The sequence below is a fragment of the Pelmatolapia mariae genome, linkage group LG17 (assembly GCF_036321145.2).
Source record: "Pelmatolapia mariae isolate MD_Pm_ZW linkage group LG17, Pm_UMD_F_2, whole genome shotgun sequence".
Classification (NCBI taxonomy): Eukaryota; Metazoa; Chordata; class Actinopteri; order Cichliformes; family Cichlidae; genus Pelmatolapia; species Pelmatolapia mariae.
The window spans coordinates 28323546-28344689 of NC_086242.1; the positions used below are offsets into that span (position 1 = coordinate 28323546).

Consider the following 21144-nt stretch of genomic DNA (forward strand, 5'->3'; position numbering starts at 1 on the left):
TTATTTAAGATTTTTGGAGAGATATTGTCAAGAAGAGATAGCATGCCTTGCTTTTGATCTTTTTGCGATTAAAATAAGAAATGCAGCCTTACAGGTGTAGTAAGAACACAACTGGGCTTTTGAATTAAATAAAAAGGACAAGGCTACCAACTAGTGGCCACAACTGCTAACACCTAGTGGGAAGCTACTCCATAAACGTGCAAGTTAAAAATATTGTGATTTTTTAAAAAGGAATCGTCACTATAAATCATGATTTTTTAAATGTTATACTCATATTAACATCAGGAACTTATAACATGTTATTTAAAAATTACAGTAGGTGTCTAAGTTTTTATTTAAGAAAAATAGAAAAACTTCACTTAGTAGTTTGTTATAATTGTTTACGTCTTCTATTCATAGTATTTCTGAATAAATTTAATTGAACTTTTTACATTTTATTTTATCTATTATTCTGATATCTTTTTCTCAACACATCATTCTGAAACCTTTAAATTTTACAGGCTGCAGTACTGGGAAAAGGAATTATGATACAATATTCTAGATGTTTGCATTGCATTGTTTTGGTCTCACTCCAAAAACTCCAAATCTTACCAAGTATATTTGTCTTATTTCTAGTCAACTTAAAACACTTAAAATAAGACAAAATCAGCTACAGAGCAACATTTCAGTAAGATATAGGGACTTGTTTAAAGACAGTGAATCTTGAAACTAGAGGAAAAGTAGAGAATTTTCACTTGTTCCATTGACAGATTTTTTCCCCCACTTATTTCAAGCTAAAATATCTTGTATTAAGTGGAAAAATCTGCCAATGAAACAAGTGAAAATTCTCTACTTTTCCTCTAGTTTCAAGATTCACTGTCTTGAAACAAGTTCCTATATCTTACTGAAATGTTGCTCTGTAGCTGATTGTGTCTTATTTTAAGTGTAATGAGATAATTTTGACTAGAAATAAGACAAATATACTTATTTTTAAAAAAGTTTTGCAGTGCTTTATTTCAGATTTGTCACACCCCTATAAAAACATACATCAACAGAAAAGAGATCTTTAAAAAAGTCTGAATTTAAACCACTGAACAATCCAGAAAAAGGAAGCCGTAGTCTAGTTAGCAATTTTATCAGTACAATGATAATAGGCTGCTGTTGATGATAATTAAAGGGAGATCTTGCGCACTCAGACACTCATGGACACCCATCCAAACATTGTGTTCAAGCAGCTGGAATAACAGTATCTCCAGGAAAACAGACCTATGTGGTCTGTAGACAGGGTAGAGCTGTGTTCATACTTAATGCAGTTGTCATGTTGTATGATGCACACACCATCTGCGTCACCCTAGGAGTTAAAGATGCATCACTTCCCACAAGGTGGTCCCAAGCGGGTAGGGGTGGGGAAGTGGAGCAGCACAAATTCACATTCACGCCACCTCTGTGGAAATTTCCAAAGTGCTGCTGCTGCTGCTAATAGGGCTTGTAGCAGTGTGGTATGATTTACTCCAAACTGCCATCTCCCAAATTCCCACCTTCTTTCTTAATTATCATCGTGCTTCAGCGTGCAGTTAAATTAGAACATCATTCTCATACATCAAAATTAACTCCTCCATTTAGCAACTGAGAGCTTCCTAAATGCTGTGGAGGTGGATTACCTTCAAATCAAATCACGTAATTACAGAGAACATTAGCTGACCTCTCAGCTTTAAATGAACAAACACACCTGAAGCCCTTATAACACTTCTATCAGTGTGCTTCTTTTTATTCTGCCTGGAGTATTTTGATGGGTATCTCCATAAAAGACGGCTGTATTACACCATTCCTTCAGCCCTTGTGGTCATGGCCACCTTGCCCTCGTGGCAGCAAAACAGCTATTTGGCAGACATGAACAGCTGCTGTCTCTGCATGAGGAATTTATGCTCAGTACAACCAGTTACCCACTTAGGGACCCCATGTGTGCTTAAGGCTCTTTAAAAAAAGGATAGAGAACAATTTAATCCTTGCCAGGTCACCAGCTTCATGTTGATCCGTTGATTAGGGTTGCGGCATCTTAAGCACATGCTCCCTGCATGAACTAGGTCTTGAATACTGTTCACACAAACAGCATGGGTCCACATAGAGTACAAAAGGCAACATGCAAGGTTGTCACAGTCACATATTTGTGCCCTTGTTGGGAAATCTTTAACCTTCAGTGACAGTTATGTTGTTAACCTAAAGGTGAAAAAAATAAAAGTTTTTTTTAAAGAAATTTGTATTCTACATTTTGAAATAGACTAGCATTTATATCGATGTTTTTTCAGGGTTACTATAGCCACTTCAAGCTTTAAATATGTCACCTATCTCACATCTACTGCCTAACGTGGATGTCTTTGGACTGAACTAGAGCAGTCAAACAAATTCCACCATTCATGGGGAAATTGAAGTTAACAGTAACCACATACACATCAAATATATACTGAATGAACTGAAAGAAAGGAGGAAATAATAAGTCCTTTAAATCTGAAGGAAAATGATTTAAGACCTGAAACAGACCATTTCCTGATACTGCATCTTGAATCTAGGATAAACACTAAAAATGCAAATTTTTTACTAAAAAACACATTCATATCTTTTTGGCCAATTCATTTTTTCTGGCACAGGTATTTATTTGGCCATTATAATATAGCTCCTGCCCTTCTAACACTCTAAACATCGCTGTGATAGCCTCTAAATACACACTGCGTCATTTTAAGTGGCTTTTCTACTAAGTAAGGTTTACTTATAAAGCACTTTTAAAGAACAAAATTCACAAAGTGCTTTACAATTTAATATTTTCAAATAATTTTTGCAAATATGGCCTGTTCCTGTGGTAAAAGAAGATGGTGTACGCATCAACTATTGAAGATGCGTTTCTCTTAGCCCATTCCTGCACTGCACTTGCTTACAGTAAAGTAATCAGGCAATCAGGACATGATGGCCAAGACCCTGTGGCATGAGTTGCAAACTGGCCCGGGGTCTTTGTCACACTATACATACAGATATTGTCTGTATGTATTGTGTGACAATAAGTACGTCATAATAAGTATGACATTTTCAAAGTCTATTTGGGCTTTAAATATGGTGCCAGCACAGAGGCAGAGCCCTAAATATACAAACCCAATTCTGAAAAAGTTGAGAAAATGTGTAAAAATAAAGAAAATAGAATGCAACGATTTGCAAACCTGATAAACCCAAATTTTGTTCACCACAGAAAACATATCAAATGTTTAAATTGAGACAAAATAAAGTTTTAACAAAGATATTGGCTGTGAATGTGATGGTTGCAACACATGTCAGCCGTGTTTACTACTGTCCTTCCTGTTTTAACAGCAGTCCATAAACGTCTGGAAACTGAGGAGACCAGCTGTTAGACTTTTAGGAGAGGAATGTTGTCCCGTTGTTGTCTGATATAGGATTCTAGCTGCTCAACAGTTGAGAGTGTTCTTTGTTGTATTTTTTGTTTCATTTGTTTCATGATGATCCAAATCTTTTGAGTTGGTGGATGGTCTGGACTGCAGGCAGGCCTGTTCTGCATCTAGACTCTTCTGCTATGAAGCCATGCTGTTGTAATATCTGCAGTATGCTGCAGAGATGCAGGCTTTTGAACTGAACACTGATGACAAACCTGATGGTCCCACTCCTCTGTAGTCTGAAGGATTGGTGTCCATGTTTTCCAAAAAGAATTTAAAATTTCGATTCATCTGACCATAGAATAGTTTTTTACTTTGCCTCAGTCCACTTTAAATTAGCTTAGGTCCAGAAAAGCCAGCAGGGTTTCATGTTCCCATATGACTTCTTGGCACGATGGAGTTTTAAGCTACATGTGTGGATGGCACAGTGAACTGTGTTCACAGACAGTGATTTCTGAAAGTGTTCCTGAGCACATGCAGTGATTTCTGTTTTTAACCCAAAGATCACCTGTGCACCACCTAATGTGGGTTTTCAGCCTTGTCCCTTATACACAGATTTCTTCAGTTTCATAGACTTTTTTCACATTATCTACAAGTCTTCACAATTTTATGACAAGAAACATCATTCTGAAATGTTTCCATGACTTGAAACTGCATATTTTTACTTTTAAGGTGCCTTTATTAAATACCCCATCATGTTACTGGTCTGTTGTCAATTAATGTAATTTGTTGCAAAATGTTACTCCAGTGGTTTCTTTTTATTAACACTTACTTTTCCAGTTTTTTTGTTCTTCCCTTCCAAAAAATTGTGAGATGTGTTGCATACCCAACTTCTGTCCTAACGTCTTTGGAAGTGGGATTCTATCATGATCATAAAATGTATGTTACCCTTTAACCACCCAAGATTTGAGAGCAGCAACACAAAGAAATCAAGGACTGCATTAATAGTTAAAGATACTTTTCTGCAATTGTAGCCCTTGGTGCTATGGTGGTGGTTACAGTGAATGGGCACAAATGATAGAAGGTGGCTTCTTGAAGTAAACATGAATTTACCAAGTCAAGTATCAGGGATTAGTCTAGGTAAATGCTATGCTGGTTACATTGGATTGGAGGATAAACTGTGTTTTTGAGACTGCCCCATTTTCACAGACCATCTTTAAATCAAAATAAATAAATACAAGGAAGGTGAGGTGGCATTTTCCATTAGTTTCAGATGGCTGAGGCATGAACATATTTAGGAATTCCACTCATACCACTTCATCATATCTATTTTGCTTTTCCAGGAGGAAGGACCTTGTCTGAGACTATTTACCACAACATTCATCCACACTAAGCTGGTATTCTAAAAGATGCTCACTTCAGTGGCTTTATCTTAACTCGTCAGTTTAGTTTTTAGTGTGAATGAGAACCCTGTTTTTCTTTTGGTACCAACATCATGCATTGTTAAGGTCAGTGTGTCAGCAGGAGCTTTGAACCTGGGATATCTTTTGTCTTAGCCACAAGCAACAGGAAAAACACAGACATGGTAGGTTTAAAAGACAGTCCCCACCCAACACACATACACACATGCATGCATGCACAGCCTTACACATCTTGAGGGCCTTTTAAGCTAAATTAATAATGGAGATCTTTAAAGAATGTGGGCCACACAACAAAGAAGACAGACAAGAAGGGAAGCAGCGGGACAGCTAATGACATTTATAATTGTGCCTGAAGCTGTGTAGCAACATGCAGTATTAAAAGCTGTCTTCACTTCACACTTGGGGGTAGATTAGTACAGATATAATCTGCCTCTGATACAGCATCCAAGCACATAAAAGGCTTATACAACCCAGTGTTAATTACGTAGCAGGCTTGGATGTGCAATTAAATGTAAGTCTTTGCTGTGCTTGTTTGTAAAAGTGAGTGAAGTCACATAGATGGTGAAAAAAGAGGATCAACTGAAAGATATGTTTGAAGAGATAAATTAGTCTTACAGTCACTCCAGTTTGTAATTTTGATTCTCATAACAACCATCGTTGATTTTATTGCAGTGTTTATTTTAATGGTGTTTTTGACACTCATGCCAAATATCTGCAACACTGTCATGTAGCTCATATATTGTGGCTTACAGAGGAATTTAAAAGCTGTATCGTTCATCACTTTAGGATCAACCCAAACTGATGTGTCTATAGCAAGCACCAACATCCAAGGCTGAAGAATGAGGCCAAATGGGGAACAGCCAAATACACAGAGTGATTTCTGAAGTAGCCACTTGAGGCTGGCTCCAAAAGTGTTTCAGTCATGTAGACTGTATATAAACGATGGATATAGACGATGATTCACCTGATAGTTTTGAAATACACATTTAGAAGCTTCAATGTACCATTCTACCATTTGTTTGAGTTTTCTTTGGCTATATTTATTTGTTTTAAGCCAGTTGGAGATTTAGGTTGTTACAAGGTAACACTAGCAAGCTTGGGTAGCAAGATACATTACACATGTTTGCTCACTAGTATTAAGTAATAAATAAATGCTAAATAATTATTGGAATTTTATTCACCTAAACTGATGCAGAGATTTTTTTTTGACCATGCTGTAAAAAACAGCAAGCCATATTTTTTATGACAGAAATCCATTAAAAGAGAAATACAATCAAGAATACTGCAAAAAGGTCCAGCACACCAAAAAGGGGGCGTAAAGGCTACAGACACAGATTGGATACAACTGCTTATTTCCAAAAAAGAAAAACCCTGATGGCGTCCAAAATTCTACTGTTGAGGTTTCAAATTGCTATGGCCAGAAAGCAATGGGTAGCCATTTTTATATACAGTCTATGACCAACAGTTAGTTTGGTTTTTGGTGAGACTGTGGCTACTTTGGCACATTTGCTTTGAGATAAATGCTCAGCTTGCTAGCACCCTCACAACAACCAACACATCATCCTCTTAATTTAGCATGCTGGGGCAGTGCATGAGTCATACGCAACAGGACCACTCTCAGCACTGATCAGTTGTGTTTGCTTTTGGAACTGTGTCTTAATTCCACCTATTTTGCATAAGGGTCAGTACTACAGGCAGAAACCTAGGTGTGCCATGGGTTCCCCCAGGCCCCTGGTCAAAGTCACCAAACCAGTTCGTAAACAGGTACAGGTGTGGCCAGAAGGGTCCTCAGAGGCACTGCAAGACTGCTTTTCCACCACAGGCTGCCACACACGACAACACCACAGACTTTCAGGAATATACAGAAACTGTCATTGCCTACATCCCAAAATGCATAGATGATGTCGCAGAGACCAGGACTATCATTGTCCGGGCCAATCAGAAACCATGGCTCACAGGTGAGGTTTAAATGCTCCTAAGGTTGAAAAATGCAAGCCTTCAGAGCTGGGGATGAGGTGAGCCTAAGAACAGCAAGGGCAAACCTGTCACGTGGCATCAGCTACAGCAAAGCTTCAGCGACAGCAGAGATACTTGGAGGCAGTGGCAAGGAATACAAACCATCACAGACTACAAGCCCACTCTGCAGACCGTGGTGAACAAATCCCCAGACAGTGTGTGGAGATCCCGTGCCAAAATCAGTACACGCAAAGCTCCAGGTCCTGATAACATCCTTGGACGAGCACTGACGGACTATGCTGTGGAACTCACAAATGTCTTCACAGACATCTTTAACACATCACTAGGGTCAGGCCGCCGTTCCCACATGCCTCAAAGCCTCCACCATCATTACTGTACCCAAGAAGTCATCTACCTCCTGCTTTAAGGACTACTGTCCTGTCAAACTCACCTCCATCATTATGAAGTGCTTTCAACGGTTAGTCATGCCTCAAATCAAATTATCGCTTACCGGTCAAAACGCTCAACCGATGATGGAATTTCAACTGCCCCTCACTCAGCCCTCACACATCTGAACACTAGAGACTCATATGTCAGAGTGCTGTTCATAGACTTCAGTTCAGCCTTCAGCATCATCATTCCCCAGCAACTCATTCACAAACTGGATCTGCTGGGGATCAGCACCTTGCTGTATAACTGGCTGCTAGATTTCTTGACAGGAAGACAGCAGACAGTACGGGTCGACAGCAACACCTCCAGCCCAAGAACACTGAATACGGGGGCTCCCCAAGGATGTGTGTTGAGCCCCCTTCTCTTCACTCTGCTGACCCACGACGAGACTACAGGGGTGAAGTTAACCATCTGGCAGAGTGGTACAGCAACAACAACCTGTCCCTGAATGTGCAGAAGACCAACAGCGACTCTACTTCCTCTGCAAACTGAGAAGCACAAGAGATTCAAACCCCATTATGAGCACCTTCTACAGAGGCACAGTTGAGAGTATCCTCACCAGCTGCATCACTGTGTGGTATGACTCCTGCACTGGGTTCTGCAGGAAAAAATGACAACGGGTAGTGAGAGCAGCTGCACCTGCCTCATCTGGAAGGTCCTCTCCATTACAGGTGACTCCACTCATCCCTTCAGCAGCGTCTTCAGTTTGCTGCCATCAGGAAGGATACTGAAGAGCCTCCGGGCCAGAACACACAGACTGAGAGACAGCTTCGTCCATTGGGCTGTCAGGATGCTGACCATCTCTGAATCGAGAAGGGGGGCCCAAGGGTAAATCTTTCGCCATCTTACAATGCTGTGATTGTAGCCATTCCCCACTTTCTGTGAATGGTACTCATGGCCATTGATCAGTAGGCTTTGATTAGTTGTCATTGATCAATGGTCATAAGAATTTGCATACTAACAATCATGGAACTAATCCCCCAGCCCATTGTTCATTCAGTGGTGCTAGTTTCCTTCACTATGCAAATGTACTGTTTATAAGGTTGGGGAAACCTGCAGTCAGCTGAGACTGAAGAAGTCACTTGGATGAGTGACGAAACGTTTCTCCAACTGAAAATGTCCAGATGAACAGAATCAACCTTTTGGGATTTACTTACCTGGATGATTAAGCATGCATCAAGACGTTATTTTATTAAAATTTTTAAAATGATAGCAGCACAAACGAAAATTTTTGCAGCACAAACCAGCACAAACGTAGCACAAACATTTGACATCAATTTTGTTTGATTCCATTAATGTGGGGGGGCTGGTTGACCTCTGTTGACCTCTAGAAATTTTTGTTAATATCTTTAAAATGATAGCGGCACAAACAAAAAATTTTGCAGCACAAACCAGCACAAACGTAGCACAAACGTTTGATACCACTTTTGTTGGATTTGGGTAATGTGGGGGGGCTGGTTGACCTTTTGACCTTTACATTTTCATTAATATCTTTAAAACAGAAGCAGCACAAACAACAATTTTAGCAGCACAAACCAGCACAAACGTAGCGCAGTTGATTGACACCCATTTTGTTTGATTTAATTAATGTGGGGGGGCTGGTTGACCTCTGGTGACCTCTAGAAATTTTTATTAATATCTTTAAAATGATAGCAGCACAAACGAAAATTTTTGCAGCACAAACCAGCACAAACGTAGCACAAACGTTTGATACCACTTTTGTTGGATTTGAAGAAGGTGGGGGGGGCCAACTTCACTCAGATAAGCTACATAAGATACAAAGCACTTGTTTTTACTTCATTTATTATTTTCTATGCTATTTTCCATGCTCAGGGTTAGGTTTATTCTTTATTTTAGCTAATTGTTATTTAGTTGTGTGAAGGGAACCTGCAAAGTAAGAATTTCATTGCTCTGCGTAACTACTTGTGTTTTGCAGTGTGACAATAAACTTCTTGAATCTTAGGTATAACTGAGCAATTGTGAAAAGTCCTGTAATTCATCCTGGAGATGGCATGAATAAACATTTACAATACTTCATGCTAATCCGTGATATATTGTAAAAACAATGGTGAGACTTTGCATTTCAAGCTTCCCATGGTGCTACTAGGAGAAAAAGTCAGGTAGTTTTTTGAGCACTATGAATATTCGAATGCAATTTTATGGCAGTTTAGTTAGATTTCAGCCCCTGCAGCCAGTTTGGAAGCATAAAAGTGCAGCAGTTAATCCAGTAGCATAAAGGGAAAAAAGAGGGAAAACTCTGAAGTTATCTTTTAGGATTACTGGACAAACTCACAGTGTGAACTCGTTGAAGTGAAAAGAGAGATAAGGCTGACACCATGTGGACACATCGTAAAGTGTGTAACACTGGACTGGTTAACAGAAATAAGTGGAGAATTAGTTCAGTTTCCTTGTCTTCTATTAAGAAGAAACCAGTAGTTTTGAATAGTATTGCTTGTTATTTTACAATATGATTTTTAAAATCTCATACATCCTTTTAATGTGTTAGAAAACACAATTTATGTAGGCTGTTGATGTCTGTTTTAACACAACTTTCAACAGTGATTTGGTAGCAAAGCATTAGACAGATTAAAATAACCGCATGTTGTTTAACAGTAAAAAAGACTCACGTTGACACTTGGCAGGCAGAAGACTCTTTTATAAATGAGTATATAAATTTGTATTTCTACAGGAGATGGCAGTCTGCCAGGTTTATTCGTCTCCTGAACCGGCCTACATTCTGTCACAGTGCACACTGTGTGCTTCCGCCTTAACGGCACACGAAACTGTCATCACAAATAACTGCAGTGCTCTCCTGTTGTGGGCATCACAAGTCAGTCAAGAGCCTAAAACTGTCTAAGAAAGAAAGAATTTGCTATCTGGTATCACAGCCGAGAAGGAAACATTTTCAAGGTTGTACTAGTTACAATACATTTGTAAACTGATTGTGTATGTGTGTGGAAGAAAGTGTTATATTCATAGAGAAACAGCTGATGACGACGATGATTACATTTGAAACTTTTTCGTAAAGCAAAGCAATATATAGACATACACATATGCGCACATACTACATGTACACACACATATATATGCATGCACATACACACGTGTGTGCGCAAACAAAATCTGACCTGAAGTAACAACTCAATCACCAAGTACGAAATGGAGTAGGCAGAAATATGTACACACTTATTGTAGCCACTCTATTTACTGTGTTCGTGTCATCCCTACTTCTCCTCAGCACTTGTATATACTCGCTTTACAAAAAAGAGAGGAAAAAGTTACAAAAACCTATGTATAGAGATATAATTACTGGTAATATCTATACGATCAGTAATGGATTTCTTACTCTTACTAAAGCACTTTGGCAAAAACTGCCGTGACCCGGATTCGAACCGGGGTTGCTGCGGCCACAACGCAGAGTACTAACCACTATACGATCACGGCGAGCTGTCCGTAGGATGGCAAATTTCACCTGGAATATTTGGTCCCACAGACGTCACCAGCCCCCCCAACGGAATGGCGTTAAATACCGCCGATCGGTCTGGGAAGTGCTGAGGGTTGATGTATTTCTAATGCATGTCAGAGCTAGATATTATTTGTGCTTTGGGCTCTCCAACATGTGTTCAAAAGCTTAAGTAGCTAATGATTTTGTAGATGCAGATTATTGGTTTTAAATACAACTCTGCTACTAAATGTTTTACCGTAATGTATATTACTCATTAATGGATCGTAATGATGATCTAGTAATATAAAGTATACAATTTTGAAATATGCATAATGAATATAATCAATTTTCAAAACCATGAGAATTCCCAATTTTTATGTAGTACTAAGGGATTTAGGACACAAGAATTTTACATTAGAGCAGGCAGGATATCATTTTCCAGTTGTCACTGGTCTGGTTCTCAGGCCCAGCATTTTAAAAAGTAATGGAGTGTAAGTATCACTCCCAGATCTGACAGATACAAGTCCCACATGAAAGCTCCATGTGAGGGCACATGTAGCTCTACCAGCTTACCTACAGTAGTGAAAAATCGTGAAATGTCTCAGGTTAAACATTTGATGATTTATGTGTTCTGTTGGGGAAAATGGCTTTATGAGATTTTCTGGTAATTGCATTTTTTTTTTTTGTATTTTTCAGTGTCCCAAATTTTTGGAAATTTAGGTTATGTAAGCATTAGTATTTGGATTCCAAAACAGAACACCTATTTGTACTTGTGGACTTTATATTTGCATGTAGCCTAGCCCCACATTTGAATTAAGTTTTTATATTTTCATTTATTTTTACAGTAACTACGAGCACCATCAGCACACTTAGACCTAATTTTAGGAATAGTCAAAAGATCTGCACCTGATGAGTGGAGAGGTCTGACTGGGTTTTAAAATTGAAAAGGTCAAGTATGTAGTGGGTGGCCAATCCACCGAGAGCTTTATGAACTACTTAAAATATGTTAAAAGTTAAAAGTGCCTTCAGTGCTGGGGTAGTAAAGTCAAGTTTCCGCATACCTGCAAGGACTCTGGCCACTGCATTTTGAAACTGAAGTCAGTCTTCTGATGATTTGCGTAATGAGACAAATAGAGCATTACAAGAATCTAACTTGCTTGATACGGAAGAATGGACCAATTTCTCTGAGTCAGTTTGAAACAAGAATTTTCCAACCTTAAATATATTTTAAGTGATATAAAGCAGTTCTGGTAACCGTACTAACATGATTATCAAATCTGAGATCTGAGATGTGTTTCAGAGAAAGGGATGATAAATATGGAAAAGGTTTTGTCTCTGTGTTTTTGGACCAACAGCAAATCATTCTGTCTTGTCTCTGTTCAGCACCAATAGAGCTCACATTTCACCTCTACAGGTTTCTTATCTTGAAACGAAATGCCCCTTTTGCCGCCAGGGTTTCTGATTTCAAACTTATTCTCATGAGCCATGTGTGAGCCCAAAAAGAAGCCTCTGTGATGAGAGGAGAGAAAACAAGCAGAGCTGAGTCTGCATTTCCAGCTTGGGAGCTTGATGTTTGGAGAAAGCAGTTTTGCCGTGGCCCGGATTTGAACCGGGGTTGCTGCGGCCACAACGCAGAGTACTAACTACTATACGACCACGGCAAGATGGCCTTGAGAGTGTAGGTTTTATCTGGAATATCTTATCCTGCAGACGTCACGAGCACCCTCCCTCCTCTCCCCCCAACGGAATGGCCTTAAATACTGCCGATCTGTCTGGGAAGTGCTGAGGGTTGGTGTATTTCTAAACCATTTCAGAGTTAGATATTTTGTGTGCTTTGGGCTCTCCAACATGTATTCAAAAGCTTAAGTGTGCAGATCTAAAACTGGTAATGGAAACAAAAAAACATCTATCATTTAGATATGATGAGAGCCAATCAAAAACGTGATAGCCTCTTGATAAGTTTGTTAACTTATGCTGTTAGATTTTCCTTCCTGCCTGCCTACAAATAGGCTAAACTGGCCAAATCAACAAATAATGAGGTCATGCATACCCCCCCGCCCCCTGCAAAATAATAAAATAAAATAAATAAATAAATAAATAAAACAACCCCCCACAAGTAATATGTAGCTTAAAATGAGAAGAGTTACTTTTTAAAAATAAAATGTGTCCAAGAAGTTGCTACAGTGGGGTCATTATTTGATTAGGTAAAGTACCGATTTGCTAAACTGATAGAAATAAATTATACAACTTCCAGCTGTGATAAATACTTTATTTAAATGATCAATGAACAGTAAATACAGATTTTTTTCTGTATTAATTGCAAGGTTTTAGTTACCATTTCTTGTCTTGAACTAATTGCAATATGGTTAAAAACAATCTCTGGACTGAGTACTGAAGGTTCAACCAATCAGAGCCTGAGATTCCGTAAACCCAGATTGTGTCTGCGGGGTCCGGGGCAGGAGCTGCCTGCTGGTGAAGCTCTGGGAGAGGCAGGCTGATTCACCACAGTCCCAAGGTTCTGAGACACGGAGAGTGTAATGTCTGGGCTGGGTGAGTCTGAGTGGAGGTGCTCATGGGGATGCAGGTGAGTGTGGTTATGGTGCTGGTGTTCAGTGTGCACACTGCCTGCTTTTGCGTGAGCCTGCTCCTCCACAGAGGAAGCCTGAAAACGGAAGATAGTCAAGAGAGTGGTGGTGCTCAGCTGCAATGAAGCATTTGTCAACATTTTTGAAATGTGTTTTTAAAAACCCTTTAAAAATCAAAATATCAGAAGTGCAGTGAAGATTTGTGAACTTTTTCATTATTTAATTCTTGTGTTGTTCAAACAAGTACCTGAGGTTCATAGATCTCACATTTCACCTCTACAGGTTTCTTATCTTGAATCAAGCCATCCCTTTTGCCACCAGGGTTTCTGATTTCAAACTGATCCTCACGAGCCACATGTGAGCCCGAACAGAAGCCTCTGTGCTGAGAAGAGAGAAAACAAGGAGAGCTGAGCCTGCATTTACAGCTTGGGGGAATTTTGTTTGGAGCCAGTGGAGATTGGATGCAGTACACACAGAGCACACCAAAGATGAGACCAGGCAAATGAAGATAGGTTTAAACATGATAAATTAATTGACTGTAATGTGCATTACTGGTCTTTATGATATCTATGCGTATTCTTTCATCACCATCAGAGGACTTTCACATTCAACAGCAGATTATTGGCAGTTTTTCAGCTTCAGCCTGGTAGCAGTCCAGTTTTATGAACATATGGTGAGTAAACAGAGCATTATTTATCACTTTTCAAATATTTTCTCATTACTTACAGCAAACTGACAGTCCATAGGTGTGCAGCTGCTCAGTTCACTGACATCTGTTTCCTTTGAACAAACTGTCTCCACTATAGTGAATTCCACAAAGTAGGACGGACCAACAACCCACTGAAAAATATATTTATGAAAGCCTAGTTTAGGACAGAGGTAGGTCAAAATAAGCGAACTATGACCAAAACTAGTCAGATAAAATTGCTAAGAGCTACACAGTAGGTCTAGTCTTTTGAAAAGAATAGAAAACTAAAAGTACTTGCCTAGAAGTCTTTGCCTACTCACAAAGACATCACACATAAGCTTAATTTGTATTTAACCTGTTTCTTTACTGACTCTCTGCCTGCGTTTGGTTTGTTCATTTCTTTTTGTCTTAACCTGTGAACTGGCTTTCGTTATGTTCTCCAGAGTAAAGTAGTTGGCCAGGCGGCTCTCCTCATTGAACCTCTGCAGGCAGAGATTGGCCGTCTCTTTGACAATGGGCTCATTCAGATTTTCGGCCGTGGGACAGTCTGGGCACGTGTCCACCACTGCAGTAGCTGGAACTGAACACAAGGATCAAGAGGTTCAAAGGTCAAAACAAAATTCTTCTGAGGATCATCCTGTCTCAATCAATCAACTCAATTAGTGCATTTGTCACTTCTAGGCTTGACTATTGTATTTAGGTTCTTCTAAAATCTCTATGAAAATACATGATTTATCCAGAATGCCACAGCAAGACAAGATAGAGAAACGGAATTCCTTCACTAGTGAGTACACACTGTTAACCCTTGTGTGGTGGATGGCATCGTTCTCAAACAGCACTGTAAAAAGAACCAACTTAATTGAATTGTTTCAATTGGTAACACCTAATTTAATTAAGTTCTTTGAAATGAAGTTAATACATTAGATAAATCAGTTGTGTTATCTAATGTATTAACTTCATTTCAAAGAACTTAATTAAATTAGGTGTTACCAATTGAAACAATTCAATTAAGTTGGTTCACCCATTTTCTTTTTACAGTGAGTAATTTCCTACTCTGAGCACACAAAGCACTTTTTAAATACAAGCCTCATTTGCCAAAGCACTTTTATGCCCAACTGATCTAACACTAATACATATTCCTTCACAGGGAGCAACTTCGGATTCAGTATCTTGCCCAAGGATGGTTTGGCACACAGTACTGAAACAGCCAGGCCTCAAACCACCAACCCTCTAATTATTAGAGGATCATGTTATTAGAGCAGCTATGCTTGTAGGTTTGTTGGACCCTTGCTTTGTTTGTTTTTTTAAAATTTGTAAATAAAACAACCATAGAAATTGAACCCTTAATAGATGTTTACTTTATCCCTATGCCAACCAATACCGACCACATCCATATTTCATATGGGTTATTTACCTCTGTTAGAGCCAATTTCTTAATAAAAGGGAGATTTACTAAAATTTAATAGAAAAAGAAAAATCTGTCATTATCAAGATATGGGTCAAGTTTTTTAATTTCTTTTTGAAGCAAAGTTTATTATCACTACTGATGTTTATTTCTTGGACTTGGAATTGATGAGATTCTTGTGAGTCTATAGTTCAGCCCTTAGAAATAGAGCTGCCCCTTCTGGTTTACTAGTGATGGGAATTCCGGCTCTTTTTAGAGAGCCGGCCCTTTCGGCTCCCAACCGGCTTTTCAGGTTGTTTTGTTGCTTTAATTAATTTATTATCAACAACAATATAAAATTATGCACAAAGTGAATTGCTAATGTAAAAAAATGCTTTTTATTTATATATATTTATTATATAAATATGCTTTTATTTTATTTATTCACTCAACATAAAATTTAAAAAAGAAATTATTAAATACAAAAACCAATTATGTAGAATTCTACTTTTAACTATTTAAATTGTCAAGTTTTCCCTTTTAAACAAATTTAAAGTGAAACAACACAAAACACTGCAAACAACAACACAATAACATATAAATGAATATGCAAAACAAAAGAAGATGCACGTTCTCTGTCATATAGGTCTGGGATGATTTTTTGGGAGAGTGTTTTCCTGGTTGGAATTGCATACATAGGATTCAGTGCATGAATATACTTTCTGAATCCTTTAACATCCACAAATGAAAATAGTTGGAATCAAGTGCAGTCATTTTTGCCAGGTCTTTATCAATTGAGTTCTGTCTTGCTGGGGTCACAGACTTCTGCAAAAACTGTCTAATAGAGCTCTGGGTTGGTTTAAGTGGTTGTGGTGGTATAGTGCAAGATGCTGTAGATGCAGCAGCAGCAGCAACAGTTGCAGTAGACACACTGGCATCTTCATTAATATCACACTCAAATGATTGTGTTTTATCTTGTGGTGGACCACTGGAGGGCTCCACTCACACCCAGTTCCTTCCATTGCACTGATGGGTGGACAGTTCTCAGCTGCCTGCGCAGGTTGTTTGTGGAGCCGGCTGTATATGATATCCTTCTCTTGCAGACTCTACACTCTGCCTTTGTATTGTCAATAAAATTGAAATGGTTCCAGATTTTGCGTCTTCTCTTGGTGTTACTCATTTTCATTACTATACCTTTCTAATGTGACAATGTTGTGTCTTGTTGTTGCCCCTGGCTCTCTTTCTCTCCCTGCTCTGTTCCTGTGCTACTGCGAGTGTAACTATCGCCCCTTTTATCATTTTTGTACATCAGTATTTTTAGCCTTGCTAGTTCCTGACAGGTTTATATCAAGCTGGCTCAGGTGCTGCTGTAGCACCTGGTTAGTACTGAAGGCTAGAGTCCTCACTGCACGGGTCTGGGTCTGACTCTGCACCACACCATTTCCTGTGTGCCATTATTCTTCAGTCTGTCCCCACTTCACTGTCTAATGTCTGCACTGTCCTATTCACCAAAGACCACAAACTCATACTCTGAAAACTCTTCTTCTTTCAAATCTCCTCTCTTGTCTAAAGTTTTTTTGGTTTTTTGAGCAGAGAATCTTCTCACCATCTTGCTAATTTGTTGGGAAAAAATGCAGAGTTGTTCCTACATGATGCAGGGCTTTAGATAAAAAGACAGATGTAGGTGATAGAAATGTAACAGTGTTGGAACTGTTGTGTGAACAAAACTGAGTCTGACTGCTTTCTGTGACTAAGACACTGCAAATAATTTTCTGTTTTATACAGTGAAGTTGACAAAAATACAGAAGAGTCTCAGTGATGCTTTGATCTACCTTCACGAATTGTACAGGAGTAGCTTTGTAGTTTGACTTGAGTGTGAACATAGGCAGATACTTGACACTCTCCATACACCTGAAATACACAAACACATTTATACAGTAGCTAAAGACACATGTACGTGTAAGAGGTGAACCACAGCAGCTAAGAAATTTCATACATTCATAAAAAACTATTTATTTACACTTTACTAAGCTCATACATGCAGAACATATGAATGTATGCATTACAATGCAGTGCTTTGTAAAACAAAGACAACAGAAGACTCACTGTATTAAAACTCTGAAAAGGTTGTCACTGCAACTTCTGGTATTTTAAGTCAAATTTTCTGATAATTTTATACAGCTTTACTTAAAAAAGACCTAAATATTTTTCTTATTTTCTGTCAATCTGGTATTGTTTATACCAGATTGTTTATGCCAGATCCTGATTCATATTGTGAAATGAATCAGGATCTATAACTTGGGACAGATATGTCAAAAAATGTCTAAGTATTGGCCAGTAAAAATATGGGGAAAAAATCCACCATTTAAACTCTCATTTTGAATTCAAGTTTTTCAGATCAGTTTATTTGTACAGCGCCAACAGTTGCGCTGAGGTGGCTCTAACACTATAAAATAAAGCTTGTAGAATACTTTTTAACATTACATTCTTGGTTACAAAAATAAAGAAAATGAAAATTTCCTTTAATTTTGATGCTGGATTATAACAACTTACATCACAAAAATATATTTTTGTCCTGTCCTTTTGCCCTGATTGTCCTGTTCAAATAGTGTCAAAAAATGCTGGAGTTTAAAGATGCTAGTTATAATGTAGTTATGTTTGCATATTTTTCATTTTGAAGACCTGGGTCAATCCAATCTCAAATCACCATATATTTAAACATATTTTTCCTCTGCCTCCACGATTTCCATGAAAAATGTATGGCCCAAAGTTTGCATACATTCATATATCAAACATGGTAATATAGACCAGTAAACATTTCAGGCTTTTATCTTTGACATATTCACTTTCAAACATTGTCTCAGATTATAATGTGTTCTGTGACATGTGCATTGCTTGGTACTTACTGGAACATTCCCAATATTTCTGACTTCGCATTGTTTCCACGGTTTTCCACTGGTGATGTGGCATTTGGTCTCCATGACATCGATGGTTAGTTTGTACAGAGATCCATCTTTCCCCTGGACACATTTATAAATAAGCAACTCTATTTTCATTCTTCCTTCTGTGATTTTTCTAACATAAAAACAAAATGGCTGCTGGTCGATATGTTGCAGCATGCCTTTGTTGCATGATCATGTCTTTGTGCATGCATATGCATAATTCACCCTGACCTGTTCTGGAGTGTGAGACAGATCATAGAGCCTGTTGAGGCTCCAGATGTATCCATTTTTCCTGTCCTTGTTGATCTGTTCCAGCGCCTCTTCTGCCACTCGCACTGCATCAGGGCTCGTGCAGCCTGGAGGGTCCGAGGCCTCCCCTCCCTGGGGCAGCAAAGCCAAACACAGGACCAGCAGGTACACACTCATCCTCATCTAACACACATACAGACTGGTCCTAATTAAAAGAAAAATCCCACCTACTTGAATGACTAAATCCTATGCTGGCAGATCATTTAATAATGAAACTGAAACATGCATTGACCTGGAAATCTTCTTTTGCAGGACCTAATAAGTAATCCCAGTTTTTACACAAAGAGTTGTGAGAGACACATGTGAGACTGATGTTGGACTTTCTCCTCTTCTTGAAAGGATGAACAAACAGCTGCTATCGGCTGCTCTGCAGGCCAATGACTGGCTCAGACAAACTGAGCGGTCACAGTGCACTGGGGAACAGGGCAAATCAATTAAAAAGCTCACTGCACACCTCATTTGAATTCTTGAATATTACTTAAAAAATCCTTAATAAATGAAGTCAGGCAGTCTTGGTGAACAGGAATGCCTGTGAGCTTTCTATTAGCAGATCTCTTCTCAGCTTAGTCTCATCGAAGCTTAAAAGAAAGTGAGGGCCATTTGCAAAGCACTCCGTCAGTGTAAGCCACTTCTCTGCTGATTCTTCTTTTTATTTTATGCGCGCCAGTTCATACTTCCTCACAGTAACTGTAACTGGCAAATCTAAAAAGCTCATGTTAGTAGTATCATATCAAACTTAATGGGCTAGCAACAGTGGAGCCCAACAGGTCTGTACAGGCGGCTAAAGCTGGTTTTGGTTTCAACTAACTATTGTTCCATGTGACCAGAGCCTCTCGCCATAAGAACAGTTTCTTCCCCTCTGCTGTTGGAGTCATGAACAATAACCATATGACTGTTCGCACCACAAACACATGACCCTATACTGTGTTCACTGCATCATTCCATTTGTGCACTGATCACCACCTGCATTCATGTATATATCTACCTGCTTAGCACTTTTAATTTTTATGTTTATTTAAGCGTTTTCTGACACTGCTGTAACTGGAGCCTCGTCGTCTCGTCTCTCCCTATACTGTACTGTATATAGCGGAGATGACAATAAAGTTTACTTTGACTTCAGCACAGCAGCAAGCAGGATCACGAGGGCTCTGATCTCTGATCCGCTCACTTTTCCGTATAGAATTTCTAAAAAAACAACAACCCCATTGCAAATTATAAGTCTTTATCATAATGTCTGGTGTTTTCGTGTTGTTGGTTTGTGTTATTTTGCGAGTTGGTTATTAGATGCTGCTCGAGCCAGCCATATAATCCCCCGCCGCCCCGCCCTCTCCTCCCTGTGCCGCAAGCAGCAGGCGCACCTCGCAAACGGAGGGCGCCCTTACTCCCAGCAAATGGGCAATAGACACCGATCGGTGCCTATGCCATCCACAAAATGCGCTGGCATGATGTCGGGGCAGCATGAGTACGAGCAACTTGCTTTTTTGCCGATGCCCGTGATGCCGCCCTGGGCAACCGCCCATGTCGCCCATATCAAAAACCTGTTTAATGCAGTACAGTTGTTGTTATTATTATCACTTGTCAAAATAAATAACATTCATATATGAAATAAAATTGTCTCATGTAAACTGTATATGGTGTTAAATAAGCCTATACTTCTGTACTTTAATGTCGGTCATAAGGGTGGTACTTGAAAAGCCATATATTTCATGAGGTGGTACTCATTGTGAAAAGTTTGAGAACCACTGATCTAGAGCAATAGTTCCTCAGGCTTACTGAACAATTTTAGAAATTTTTCTTTGTACTTTAACCTTTTGAGCAGAATGTTTTCAGTTTTTAAGCCACTTAACATTAACCTATAATTGATTCAAGGAGAAAAACATTAACTAAATCAAGGGATGTCAGCATTAACACATTACATGTAACTTAGCAAAGAACTAACTTTAAAGTACCAAGCACGTATCTGCAGAGTCTCATACACACACACACACACACACACGCACACACCTTCATACACCAAGTGACTTTTTTCACAACACTCAGTGCAGACACAACAGTGCAATAGAAACGTGCAATGTGTCTGTATCGTTCTGTTCTATCTGGAGTTGCACTGTCTTTGTTTTGGGGTTTTTTTGCAATTTTTGCACATTGCACTTGTAGTCCTGTGTTGATTACTGTTACACGTCAAATGTAGCACCATGGTCTTGGGGGAACATTGTCTTGTTTCACTGTGTACTGTATCACTGCACATGGTTGGAATGACAATAAAGCCACTTGTCTTGACTAAAGTGTACCTTCCCAGCATACATGGCCCTTGTGACCCATATGGGGCCCATTGTGCGCAGACCCAGATGTGATGCATCCGTTGAAATATGAAATACACACACACACACACACACACACACACACACACACACACACACACACACACACACACACACACACACACACACACACACACATAAAAAAAAACCACCCATCTCGCCCCTGCGGGTGGTTTATCCTTCAAGCTCGGGTCCTCTACCAGAGGCCTGGGAGCTTGAGGGTCCTGCACAGTATCTTAGCTGTTTCCAGGACTGCGCTCTTCTGGACAGAGATCTCCGATGTTGTTCCC

General features: G+C 39.2%; 1 protein-coding gene and 1 non-coding gene across 2 annotated transcripts; both read right to left on the reverse strand.

Annotated features, from left to right (window-relative positions):
• Positions 1–10552: 10552 nt before the first annotated feature.
• Positions 10553–10624, reverse strand: trnah-gug (transfer RNA histidin (anticodon GUG)). Its single transcript has one exon. It is a non-coding gene; the product is annotated as a tRNA-His (tRNA).
• A 2407-nt stretch (positions 10625–13031) lies between these two features.
• Positions 13032–18650, reverse strand: si:ch211-284e20.8 (uncharacterized protein LOC563738 homolog). Its single transcript, XM_063460699.1, has 7 exons — positions 18456–18650; positions 18189–18302; positions 17115–17193; positions 14312–14478; positions 13937–14050; positions 13458–13592; positions 13032–13287 (listed from the first exon to the last, which is right to left on the reverse strand). The coding sequence occupies exons 1-7, from the start codon at positions 18648–18650 to the stop codon at positions 13033–13035; spliced, it is 1059 nt and encodes a 352-aa protein (XP_063316769.1). The 3' UTR covers position 13032.
• Positions 18651–21144: the final 2494 nt, after the last annotated feature.